The following is a 14,317-nucleotide window of genomic DNA, read 5'->3' on the forward strand; positions in this document are numbered from 1 at the left end:
CTATATCCCCTACAAGGCTATAAGTTTAGTTTATGCTGTCAGTTTTGCGTGATTTTTTAGGGGCTATATTCTCTACAATGCTATACACTTGGTTTATACTGTCAGAAGGCTTTACGCTTAGTTTACACTTTCAGTTTGTGATGATTTTTTAGGGGCTATATCCCCTACAAGGCTTTACGCTTAATTTATACTATAAGGTTGGGCTGACAGACTCCCTTTAACAAAATCATATGCATTTTTTGGGGACAAAATCGCAGCAAAAGTAAATAACTGTCTACGTAAAGTTCTTCAACTCTATCCTGATACCGAGAATCCCTTTGTATATTCCACAATGATTTTGATGTAGAATTTAGATTGTTGGTGCTCATAAAAAAACAGGCATTATATACTATATCATAACTCTACAACAGAGACCATTGGCTTATATTATCTAAAAGAGGTACATACTGTACTATAATAAAAGCGGTAAATATAAAATTGATATAATTTCTGCCACAAGATAATACTATATGACTCAGAGTCGTAGCTAGGCTTTCTTTCTCCCAGGCAAAGTTTTAGCTCTGTATCCTAGTCCTGTAGCTAATAAGGCAAAGTGGCTTATTGATACACCCCCCACTGGCACCCAACACCCATGACCTTCCAGCCCCCCTAGCTATACCCCTGACATGTCCCAATCACAATATAGTCAGTTGCAATAGGTTATTATCAGACACAGCAATGAAATGGCGATGAACAGATGAGAATGTTACGTTGATGATGTCCGCACTTCCCAAGCCAATCTCAATGCAATTAAAGGTCCGTTCTCTTCTTATCTTGGTGACATCAGCTGTAATGCCGCTTAATTAATATGGCCCAGCGAGTTCCTTCTTTTAGATCCTACTCCTTACAAGCCGTAACTATAAAATTACCATGGTTGAAAAAAATATATAATAATTCATTGTAAATGACAGTAGTTAATGTATTACTTATATGAGTATACTCTGGCATTCAATATCAAGAGACTTGATAAACGTTCACATATTTCATTCCAAAAACAACTGCGCCTCGATATTGAGGCCCAGCAGACAAAGTAACCTGCCTTTTTTAGCTTAACACCTATATGACCAACTGATAAATAGTGTTTCTTTTTTTAATTTTTTCATATACATATAAAAGTCTCCACTTTTTAGTTACTTATCACATATTATGATGTTTAAGCGGGAAATAAAACTGAATTATCATAATTGTCCTCATTCCCCAATTAAACCAATCAGAGCTCAGCCTTAACATTTTAACTTGTTGTTTTTTAAAAAAAAAAAATAAAAAAATAAAATAAATGCTGTACTGTGATTGGTTGGTTTGGGCAACAAGACCATCTTCTCCTCTTGGTTTTGATAAATGGGCCATATTTCTTTTTTTTTTTAATCTTTTTTGATCATGGGATTAAAACAGATGCAAAATTGTAGACACACGACTCAAACACTGAAGAGACACAGTAAACACTCTATTAAATAAATAACTTACAAAGGAACAGAGAAGGGAGAGGGGATGGTAGAGTACACAGGCATAACATGATTTTTTAGAAGTGTGATCATGTTTACACATCTTGATCCTATACATTCTTTTTGGGCGACTTGTCAGAAAAATTCATTATTACACTGTAGTGTTGACCCAAGTGCTTCCGGTAATTGCTTATGTGGCTGCCTTCTCGTTGAATCATTGGGCCTGAATAAGTGTTGATAATCTTGGATATCAGTCAGTATTCCATAAATAACTTTCCCAGAAGATCATCTGTCTGATTATCTCATATCCAAGTATTGTACAAAACAGATTCTTCAAGCTGAAAATTTAGTTTTTCCAACCGTAGTCACATCCATGACACTGTACCAACAAAAAGAAAGTCCTCAAATGTCCTAATCCACTCATGGTCCACCAATAAACGTCTTTCTTTTACAAGTGTTGAACGTTCTTCAAAGCATTCTTCACAAGACTGTAATCCAAAAAATACATCAAATCCTTCATGTAATGTTATAATGGCATAGGCAGAAAATGGGCGTTCATGTTTTTCCTCCTCGTTTTTGGTCCTCTCTTTGGGGTTCCTTTGCCAGTTAGTGCCACAAACATTTGTCTTTCGTTATTTTTCCAAGTAAGAGATGCATACGTGTTGTAGCCATTCTCCTCTATTCTCTCTTTTAGTTTACAGTCTATATTAAATTCTTTCTGTAAATATAAAGTAAAAAAAATGACATTAAAAATACATAATAATATGGAAGAATCACAAAAAAATCATTTTATGCACATGTAAACACTTTTCTTGAAACTGTTGGTTAGCACGGTCTTTTATTGACAAGGATATAGAATCGATTTAGCATACATAGGTTGGAAATAAGACACATGTTCATCAATTTACATCCTCTTTGAGACCTAGTTATTTGATCCAGAATGACCCCTGGCCATCAGTCAAGATAATAGCCTTTTTCATTAATGTGTCCTTGTTAGAACCTTGCTGTTAGGTTTTTTTTCCTTTGCTGGTCACATGACCTTGTTGGCCTATTTAATCCTGCTCCGCCCTTCTGGCTTTGCTGGACTTCATTGTATATCTACTTTCTAGCTAGCCTGTGCTCTGTATCTAACTCTGTTAGTTTGCTTGGTCTACGGACCTCTATGTTCTATCTATTTTGTTTGTTCGTCTGTCTGCTACTATTTCTGTTAGGAGGTGTCCCATATTCCTCCCAGTCCTTAGTACTTGTAGGGATTCCCTCCCCACATCTATAGGTCTCCGTACAGACTAGATTAGGACTTTAGCAGGTCTGATCGCAGGATCAGGTTCCCTGTTACATCGTAGGGATTCAGCTGAGTCCTATAGTAGGGACAGATCTCCTCTCTTTCCTTAGCTTTGGTAGCAGAACACAACAGTAAGTCCAGCCTGCAAATTCTCTAAGGAAAGAGAGGAGATCTGTCCCTACTATAGGACTCAGCTGAATCCCTATGATGTAACAGGGAACCTGATCCTGCGATCAGACCTGCTAAAGTCCTAATCTAGTCTGTACGGAGACCTATAGATGTGGGGAGGGAATCCCTACAAGTACTAAGGACTGGGAGGAATATGGGACACCTCCTAACAGAAATAGTAGCAGACAGACGAACAAACAAAATAGATAGAACATAGAGGTCCGTAGACCAAGCAAACTAACAGAGTTAGATACAGAGCACAGGCTAGCTAGAAAGTAGATATACAATGAAGTCCAGCAAAGCCAGAAGGGCGGAGCAGGATTAAATAGGCCAACAAGGTCATGTGACCAGCAAAGGAAAAAAAACCTAACAGCAAGGTTCTAACAGTACCCCCCCTTCTAAGAGGATCCTCCGGATCCCCTAGGTCCAGACTTATCAGAGCGTTTCACAGGAGATTTCCTGATAAGCCTGGTCCTAGGGGATCCGGAGGATCCTCTTAGAAGGGGGGGTACTGTTAGAACCTTGCTGTTAGGTTTTTTTTTCCTTTGCTGGTCACATGACCTTGTTGGCCTATTTAATCCTGCTCCGCCCTTCTGGCTTTGCTGGACTTCATTGTATATCTACTTTCTAGCTAGCCTGTGCTCTGTATCTAACTCTGTTAGTTTGCTTGGTCTACGGACCTCTATGTTCTATCTATTTTGTTTGTTCGTCTGTCTGCTACTATTTCTGTTAGGAGGTGTCCCATATTCCTCCCAGTCCTTAGTACTTGTAGGGATTCCCTCCCCACATCTATAGGTCTCCGTACAGACTAGATTAGGACTTTAGCAGGTCTGATCGCAGGATCAGGTTCCCTGTTACATCGTAGGGATTCAGCTGAGTCCTATAGTAGGGACAGATCTCCTCTCTTTCCTTAGCTTTGGTAGCAGAACATAACAGTCCTATTCTAAGGACATGACGGACAGGTCATCTTTGTAGTCTTTGTAGAAAAGCTATTTACTGCATTTATTTAAAGAGTGACTAGTCCCCGTGAGGAAGCGAGATCTAAACACGCGAAACGTATGTTGGGGAGATTAAGTTTCAGTTGTAACTTTGCAGATTGCATTACACTATGGGTAGGAGCATCCTTGCCATATCTCTATGAATTAGTACATGTACTGTAAGTGTCTATGTCTAACATACGTTTTTGACCACTGTGTTCATATCATTATCTGAAAGTTCTATGCATTCACACTTATTGCACTTATCTTTAGAACAGTACATGCACTGCCCCAGTGCCAATGTCCTGGATATTGCCGTCCTTTATGTATACTTAATTTTTTTGGTTTACTATATATAAATTTTATATGTGTATTCAGTAAATAATAAAATAATATTTTTTAGCTAAAAAATTCCTTCTGTTGTTTTTGTATAAATTAATCTAAAGAATGTCTAAGCATGCTTGACTTTATACATTTTGTCCACCCGGATGGGACAAATACCAGACACGAATTAAATAAAGCCACTGAAACTTTTGTTGCCACCTCACAGTGTAGGTTTCTTTCACTTGATGGCAAAGTAAGACATAACGATATGACCAGAAAAATAGCCTTAGGGTGCTTTCACATTGCGTTCCAGCACCCGTTCGGTGTCCCCGTCAAGACTTATGTCTGAACCCCCTGCAAAACGGGATTCGGACATATGTGCTGACCATAGACTATAATGGTAGTAGACTGTGTCTGAGTGTCCGCGTCCACGTTCACTCTGCCGGCACCATTATAGTCTATAGCTCTGTCAGCGAATATGTCCAAATCCCGTTTTGCCAGGGGGGGGGGGTTCAGAAGTAAGGCCCGACAGAGCCACCAAACGGGTGAAGGAACACAAAGTGAAAGCACCCTTACAGGTTCTTCCTCACTTTAATATATTTAGATAACACCTGGTTGCTCATGAAATGAAGTCTAGTTTATGAACACACCAAGGAGTCGGAAATTATACCCTACATAACTGCAAGAACCAATGTCGATGAATAAATTCAAACTGAAATATAAGTAAAGAAAAACAAAAATACATGATAGTTACTTACAGAGCCATAGACTTTGCCTTTTTTGCTCATGGCTAAATAATAGTTGCTGTTTATGGCTTTGATGGCCACTATGCCCCCAACATCCACTGATGTTATCTCCAATATACCTACAGTGAAGAAAAAAAAACAAGAATATTTTGAGATACAAAGATAAAAAAAAATGCAAAACCTGTGCTAAAAGTGTGCTTTTATAGCATGGCAAGCACAACTATCCAAAATGTTACTGGGAACCAGTCTAAAAATCTGAAGCTGGCCATACAATTTCAATTGCTGTTAGCTCAACTCTCATTCAGCCAAAAGTTTTCCCTAATGAACCCCCCAATACAAGTTGTAAATGGAGAGAGGGGAATATGCTACTGCCAAACACCTCTACTATGACTTTTCTCATTTCAGAGCAAAAAGAAATCCTTTATAGGTGGAGCAACAACAGTCAAGAATCTCATACACATTAAATAGTTGGCTGGTCTCACTGAAATTGGCTGGTTAGACAAATCTAGATGTGGCCATACATATTAGACTGATTAAACATCAAGCTTTCTCTCCCGACTCCCCAACACACATGAACATTCATGTCATCAACTCAACATTTAGCTTATCTCCAGGAAAACAAAAGGATAGGGTATTGAAATTAATGAAACCCGATCCTTCTTTCCTCCTAAACTTCCATACTCATACAGTCGGATTGTCCAGCCAAAATCAATGGGTTCGGCTGACTTTATTATAATGTGTATAGGAGCCCAAAGGTGGCCATACACATTAGATGAAAGTAGTTTGTTTGGTGGTTGAACGACCATTGAACGAACGATAGTCTGGTGAACAGTAGTTACGTGAACGCAGCCATACACATTTTAGTCCGTTTTGTCTGTTAAGGTCATTTAACCTGGCCATCCATGTTTAAGGATACCGAGCAATCATCTTTCTGGGAATATTCTTCCAGTGACACATCATTGGTGGGTGAAAGATGCTTCAGCCGAAAAGAGCAGTTGATGATGGTCTATCATCGTTTGGCTAAAATGATCTTTCATTCCTAAGTTTTACTCGACGAAAGTTTTGGTTTATATATATATACATATATATTTGGAATGGCCATCTTAAGTTCAGTAACAAAGCAATTTAATACATGATCTGTAACTTGAAAAGTAAAATTTTGGAAGGTAGAGATTGCCCAAAGCTGACATTTTCTTTAATGTTTTTTTTATTCGACAAATAAACTGGGACAAAACGAGTTCAGTCCAAGAAGTCATCACCATTGGTGAACAGCAACATGAGAATAATGGACAAGAAAAAGAAACAATATGAGTGCATACAGGGGCAAACCTAAATTCCAAGTCAAGACTCTCCGACATATGCATCCAATAGCTGCAGGCACATGGAACAAGTTTTACTGGTGTCAATAACCAAGAGATTACAGGAAACAAAACAGAGTTAACTAGTCACTTCTGCCAAGTCAACGTGCTGAATGCTTAACATACTTCAGCGGTGCAGCCTTTCACACTATGGTGTTCAGCCAAATCCACCAAACAAGTAACATGATAAACAGATGAAGTGTCGGCATATGTATAACAGCTGTAATTCACATCTCTACGCATTTTATGGATAGTGCGTATATAACAGCCGTCATGGCAGACTATGACCACGGAGCACAGATAACCGGGCAGATCATTCGGTCATGTAGCGCAGGTGCTGCGCTAATCTTCTTGGTGGAGAAATATTTTAATAGCTTATTTCTTTCTTTTTTTCTATATATATAAAATGTAATAAAATGCAATGGCTGATGGGTAAAGCAGAATTAAACAATGCCGTATGGAATTTGGACATCATTAGAGGATATATGTTCAGCTTGAGAGAACTTTATTTTCACTTTATTATCCTACCATGTTGTAGTAAAACATATCAACACCTGCAACTTGTTTTTGCACATTTTTCAAGTTAATAAGAATGTAATTCGGCTCATTCATGTAATGAGTCATATTGTTTAGGTGATCACAGTATTGGGGTGTGAAAGGAAAGTACTCAAAGACAAGGATGTCTTCAAGGTCTATGCAGGTCCTTGGGTGACGGGGTGCCAGTGGGCTCCAATTTGTGCTTGATTTTTTTCTCCATATCATTCAAGAGCTTTAACATTTTTATTATACTGTGGACTTGACATAAAAAATAAAGTTATTTTTTTACTACTTATTAGTACGATTACGGTGATATCAAATATATGTTTTTTTTTTAAAGTTTTACTACTTAAAAAATGTTGAGACCTATAACTTTTTATTCTTTGGTCAATACCATTCTATGAATGTTTGCTTTTTGGAATATGAGCTGCAGTTTTATGGGTTCCATACAACTTTCTGATCTCTTTTATTCCTTTTTTTGGGAGGTAAAGTAAAAAAACAGTGATTCTACTTTGATTTTTGCAGTCTTTGTATAGGATAAATATTATTATATTTCATTAGTTTAGACAGTTATGTATATGACACTACCAAATATATATATATATATTTTCCCATTTAATTTACATTATAGAAAAAGGTGGGTGATTTGAACTTTTATATATACAGTATATATACATATATATAAATATATAATTTATTTATTTTTTAATTGTAGTTTTGTATCTTTTATTAGTCTAGAACCGTCCTGGACCTTATCAGACCTGAAAGTCCGGAGTTCATCGCAAGCGGTGGCGATCTGATGATGTGACGAAGAGTTGATTGGTGAACGCTGAGAAGCGGCGGGAGTGGAGAGGTGAGCGTTAAGGTGAGTATACGTTTTTTTTCTACTTTTTACATATTATGTACTTCTCCACAAATCAAATTTCTCTGGAAAATCTGGGCGAACAGTTGAATTCAAGTTTTGTCTGATTCGTTCATCTCTACTGTCTACTGTTTGATACATCGGTCAAACATCTGACAACAAAAAGCATACATTTTCTAGCATGTAAAGTGAATGGCTTTTTTTCTTCAGTTGGACCAAAACGCATACTGCGAAAATGTATGCAGATGTATACCCTTATGTTTTGTTAAATTTGCCATTGACTTCTTATATTTGTATATTCATTGCAGAAAAGAATATATGTTTACATTTATATATTTTTTGTAGTTACAAAAAGCATAGTAGTATGGAAATGTATAGCTGTGAAACATATGGCAAAAAGTAGGCAATATCGACATTAGTCTGCACAATGAAAACATTGGACTTCTATGTCGACATGTCTAATGTACTTGTATACATATGTGTAGAAAAAAGTATCTATCTATATATATAGATATATCTAGATTTATATATATATATATATATATATATATATATACAGTACAGACCAAAAGTTTGGACACACCTTCTCATTTAAAGATTTTTCTGTATTTTCATGACTGTGAAAATTGTACATTCACACTGAAGGCATCAAAACTATGAATTAACACATGTGGAATTATATACTTAACAAAAAAGTGTGAAACAACTGAAAATATGTCTTATATTCTAGGTTCTTCAAAGTAGCCACCTTTTGCTTTGATGACTGCTTTGCACACTCTTGGCATTCTCTTGATGAGCTTCAAGAGGTAGTCACCGGAAATGGTCTTCCAACAATCTTGAAGGAGTTCCCAGAGATGCTTAGCACTTGTTGGCCATTTTGCCTTCACTCTGCGGTCCAACTCACCGCAAATCATCTCGATTGGGTTCAGGTCTGGTGACTGTGGAGGCCAGGTCATCTGGCGTAGCATCCCATCACTCTCCTTCTTGGTCAAATAGCCCTTACACAGCCTGGAGGTGTGTTTGGGGTCATTGTCCTGTTGAAAAATAAATGATGGTCCAACTAAACGCAAACTGGATGGAATAGCATGCCGCTGCAAGATGCTGTGGTAGCCATGCTGGTTCAGTATGCCTTCAATTTTGAATAAATCCCCAACAGTGTCACCAGCAAAGCACCCCCACACCATCACACCTCCTCCATGCTTCAAGGTGGGAACCAGGCATGTAGAGTCCATCCGTTCACCTTTTCTGCGTCGCACAAAGACACGGTGGTTGGAACCAAATATCTCAAATTTGGACTCATCAGACCAAAGCACAGATTTCCACTGGTCTAATGTCCATTCCTTGTGTTCTTTAGCCCAAACAAGTCTCTTCTGCTTGTTGCCTGTCCTTAGCAGTGGTTTCCTAGCAGCTATTTTACCATGAAGACCTGCTGCACAACGTCTCCGCTTAACAGTTGTTGAAGAGATGTGTCTGCTGCTAGAACTCTGTGTGGCATTGACCTGGTCTCTAATCTGAGCTGTTGTTAACCTGTGATTTCTGAGGCTGGTGACTTGGATAAACTGATTCTCAGAAGCAGAGGTGACTCTTGGTCTTCCTTTCCTGGGGCGGTCCTCATGTGAGCCAGTTTCTTTGTAGCGCTTGATGGTTTTTGCAACTGCACTTGGGGACACTTTCAAAGTTTTCCCAATTTTTCAGACTGACTGACCTTCATTTCTTAAAGTAATGATGGCCACTCGTTTTTCTTTACTTAGCTGCTTTTTTCTTGCCATAATACAAATTCTAACAGTCTATTCAGTAGGACTATCAGCTGTGTATCCACCTGACTTCTGCACAACACAACTGATGGTCCAAACCCCATTTATAAGGCAAGAAATCCCACTTATTAAACCTGACAGGGCACACCTATGAAGTGAAAACCATTTCCGGTGACTACCTCTTGAAGCTCATCAAGAGAATGCCAAGAGTGTGCAAAGCAGTCATCAAAGCAAAAGGTGGCTACTTTGAAGAACCTAGAATATAAGACATTTTCAGTTGTTTCACACTTTTGTGTTAAGTATATAATTCCACATGTGTTAATTCATAGTTTTGATGCCTTCAGTGTGAATGTACAATTTTCATAGTCATGAATATACAGAAAAATCTTTAAATGAGAGGGTGTGTCCAAACTTTTGGTCTGTACTGTATACATATATATATATATATATATATATATATTATATATATATATATATATATACACATACAGGGTTGTCCAAAAGTAGGTGGGCAGAAAGTGTAATAAGGTTATGAAGCGGGAGATTTATCAAACATGGTGTAAAGCAGTGGTCCCCAACCTTTTTTGCACCAGGGACCGGCTTGAAGCAAGATCATTTTTCCATGGCCCAGCAAGGAGGGGGTGGGGTGGGCGGGGCTTTGGTCATATGGGGGCGGGGTAATGGAGGGATTTGGAGTTTAGTGCATACTTATCATATAGTGTAGACCAGGTCCCCGCCAGGAGCTATACCAGGAGCCCCACATAATGTGCTGTGCCAGGAGCCGCATCACTGAGGCCCCATCACGCCCTGCAGCAGGACAGGGCAGCTGTCCTGACAGCTGCTGTTCAGCTGCATTTACTTCATCCCAGGGGCGGACACAGACTGTAGTGGGCCCCTGTGCAAGAAATTTTTGGGGGCCGCCCCCGCCCTTCATAAGGCAACAAAGTTATGTAAACATAACCCCCCCATGTGCATCTCTCACCCCCCCATGTGCAGCTCACCCCCGTGCATCTCTCATCCCCCTCCGTGCATCTCTCATCCCCCTCCGTGCATCTCTCATCCACCCCCCGTGCATCTCTCATCCCCTCCGTGCATCTCTCATCCCCCCCGTGCATCTCTCACCCCCCCGTGCATCTCTCATCCACCCCCCGTGCATCTCTCACCCCCCCGTGCATCTCTCATCCACCCCCGTGCATCTCTCATCCCCCCCGTGCATCTCTCACCCCCCCGTGTATTTCTCACCCCCCCGTGCATCTCTCATCTCTCCCCTCCCTCCCATGTGCATCTCTCATCTCTCCCCTCCCCCCATGTGCATCTCTCATCTCTCCCCTCCCCCCATGTGCATCTCTCATCTCTCCCCTCCCCCCATGTGGATCTCTCATCTCTCCCCTCCCCCATGTGCATCTCTCATCTCTCCCCTCCCCCCATGTGGATCTCTCATCTCTCCCCTCCCCCATGTGCATCTCTCATCTCTCCCCTCCCCCCCATGTGGATCTCTCATCTCTCCCCTCCCCCATGTGCATTCCTCATCTCTCCCCTCCCCCCATGTGCATCTCCCATTCCCCCCACTCCTAGTTAATTGTATTTAAAAAAAAATAAAACTTGTTATACTTACCCCCATGCGATCCCTGCAGAATCCTGGCGCTCGTCCAAATCGCTGACACCAGGTTCTCCTGACTTCCGGCCATGTGACGGCGCCGTCACATGACCGGAAGTCAGGGGAATCATGAAGGTGCTGCCGCAGCAGCGCAGCGCTAAGATGTCCCGGACCCGGCGCTTAGCATGCAGCCGGGGGCCCCATGAGGAGAGAGACGCACAAGAGGGGGGCTCCGAGGGGGCTCCTACCGGCCGGGCCCCATACTGGAGTCAGGGCAGTCATGCCCTGATGGCGGCCCTGCTGGAGGCTGGAGGGGCCCCCTCTCCCCGCGGACCTGCTGAAAAACCCCAACGGCCCGGTCCTGGTCCGCGGACCGGCGGTTGGGGACCTCTGGTGTAAAGTGAAACTGGCTCAGTTGCCCTTAGCAGCCAATCAGATTCCACTTTTCATTCCTCACAGACTCTTTGGAAAATGAAAGGTGGAATCTGATTGGTTGCAAAGGGCAACTGAGCCAGTTTCACAGATCTAGTTTTCACAGATAGATCTCCCCCAAATCTGTTTTCTTTTCAGATAATTCAGATAACACAGAATGGCAATAATTTAAATACAGATAAAAGAAAATGGATTTTAACAGAGTTTTGGAAATCTCAAAATGCTGAAACCGTTAGAGCAAATTGGGTTGAAACATTTGGTACTCAAGCCCCAAAGAGACAAACCATTTACCGCGTACGTGACAAATTCAATGTCACTGGCTCAATCCTTAATGCTCCAAAAACTGGTCGACCCAAAACAGTCTGTACAGAAGATAATAAACAACTTGTTGCTGAAACATTTGTTCAGAGTCCAAAAAAGTCCACCAGAAGAGCCTCTTTGGAATTGGGAATTTCACGAGCTTCTATCATGCGAATCCTGAAATCTATTGGGTGGAAAGCTTATTGTCCATGTCTAATTCATGGTTTATTGGAGGATGATCGTGACAGGCAGCTGCATTTTAGTGAGATTATGCTTAACGAAATTGAAGAAAATAAGAAAATCCAGTAATTTTAGATAACATTATGTGGAGTGATGAAGCTTCTTTCAAATTATCCGGCCATATTAACAGACATAATTGTATTTACTGGTATAATGAGAATATGCATTTAACATTAGAGCAACAACTAAATGAGCCTGGTGTCAATGTTTGGGGTGGTATTTCAAGTTTTGGTGTTTTAGGACCAATATTTTTTGATGGAATAGTCACAGGAGATAAGTATCTCGAAATTTTAATGAATCAAGTTGTTCTCCAGTTACAGCAACAGCCTAATTCAAATGACCTTTATTTCCAACAAGATGGGGCCCCTCCACATTATTCACGAGTAGTCCGCGAGTATCTTGATGAAACATTTCCTAATAAATGGATTGGCCGAAGAGGCCCACTTGATTGGCCGGCACGTTCACCAGACTTGACCTCAATGGATTTTTTCTTTTGGGGAGTACTCAAGGACAAAGTTTATAGTTGAAAACCAAAAAGTGTCAGTGATTTGAAAAATTAAATAAGAGATGCATTTCAAGAAATTAATACCAAAAGAGACTTGTGCAAAAAAGTTTGTAAAAGCATAAGAGGCCGACTTCAAAGCTGTGCAAATTGTAATGGAAAACAGTTTGAGCACCTGCGTTGATAAAATTTAAAGGCTTTTGTATTATTGTTCAGAATAAAATTGAATTGCCAATGTTATGCTTGTGTTAGTAAATATAATTCTATATATAAATCAAAATAAATGTTATTATTTTCTGGCCACCTACTTTTGGACCACCCTGTATATATATAGATGTAGATATACTGTATCTATATATATGTATATAGATAGATGGATAGAAGATAAATATATGTATCTCTATTGTTTGATATCTGTTCTTTATGTAGGCCCAAACGATTGGACCAATCTGCCCCACATTTGTCACATACTGTAGGTAAATTAGGTACTTTTAAAGGTTTTACACCAGGTTTAAGCTCTCTAGGGCCTACTGTTATCAAGATATTCACCAAAAATGGAATATAAAAGTGTTCTTGAGATATTTGGCAAAAAACAGAAAATATTAATTTACGAAAACAACTGAACCAATCTATCCCAAATTTGGCACATAGGTAAATCAGGTGCTTCTAAAGGTTTTAGACTGGGTTTCAGCTCTCTCAGACCTACATTTCTCAACATATTCACAAAAAAAAACAGAATACAAAGACAAATATTAATTTATAGCTAAACATCTGAACCACTATGCCCCTATTTGGTACATAGGTAAATTGGAAACTTCGGAAGGTTTAGACTGGGCTTTAGTTCTCTTGGAACCTACTGTTCTCAGCATATTCACACAAAAAAACAGAACACAAAAACAAATAAAAAATGTACAACCAAACGACTGGACCAATCTGCCCCAAATTTTGCACATAAGTAAAAGTTGAAAAGTTTAAGACTGGCTTTCAGTTCTCTAGCACCTACTGTTGTATACTTATTAAAAAAACTGAATATAACATCAAATATTAATTTAAATCTCCTCAGGATATCATTAGAGAGGGGTAACATTTCTGAGCATAACTCTGATATGTTGGCTTCATAACTGTAGGAAACAAAGGTTTTAACACAAGCAACAAAGAATTAAGCCAAATTGATCTGTGCGAAGCCAGGTAATTCTACTAGTAGTGTATATATAAAAGACAACATTGTGCCCCCTCCACATTATGCCTATAGAAGCTTTTATGACCTCCCATTCTACATCTCTAGGCATTACTATAGAGTTGTTCCCCTTTATGCAGCTATAACATCTTCCTCTCGGAAGGTTTTCTAGAAAATTTTGAGGGTGTCTATGGGAATTTTTGTTTCTTCATCCAGAAGCACATTTGTGAGGCAAGTGACTGATGTTGAATGAGAGAGCCCGGCTCTCAATCTCTGTTATATCTAGTTTATCCCAAAGGTGTCAGATGTGGTTGAGGTCAGGGCTTTATGTGGCCAGTCATGTTCTTCTACACCAAACCTCCCCAACCATGGCTTTATAGACCTTGCTTTGTGCACTGGGCACAGTCATGAGGAACAGAAAAGGGCCTTCCTCAAACTGTTACCAAAAAATTTGAAGCCACAATTGTCCAAAATGACTTGTGCTGAAGCATAAAGATTTTTCTTCACTAGAAATAAAGGCCTAGGGTGACCACTGAAAAACAGCCATCCTGCATTAATCCTCCTCCACCAAACCTTACAG

The 14,317-nt window shown here is 39.8% G+C and overlaps 1 protein-coding gene across 1 annotated transcript in view; it reads right to left on the reverse strand.

Annotated features, from left to right (window-relative positions):
* Window positions 1-1,159: 1,159 nt before the first annotated feature.
* Window positions 1,160-14,317, reverse strand: part of FGF10 (fibroblast growth factor 10) — a 129,139-nt gene continuing 115,981 nt past the window's right edge. Inside the window, exons 2-3 of the mRNA XM_073680305.1 lie at window positions 4,991-5,097; window positions 1,160-2,199 (exon numbers count right to left, since the gene is read on the reverse strand). Coding sequence (XP_073536406.1) covers window positions 2,008-2,199; window positions 4,991-5,097 — 299 coding nt within the window. The 3' untranslated portion in view covers window positions 1,160-2,007. The remainder of the gene's footprint in view (window positions 2,200-4,990; window positions 5,098-14,317) is intronic.

This window comes from Phyllobates terribilis, unplaced genomic scaffold, assembly GCF_046119375.1.
Source record: "Phyllobates terribilis strain yellow unplaced genomic scaffold, ASM4611937v1 Scaffold_1__5_contigs__length_1240528914, whole genome shotgun sequence".
Lineage (NCBI taxonomy): Eukaryota > Metazoa > Chordata > Amphibia > Anura > Dendrobatidae > Phyllobates > Phyllobates terribilis.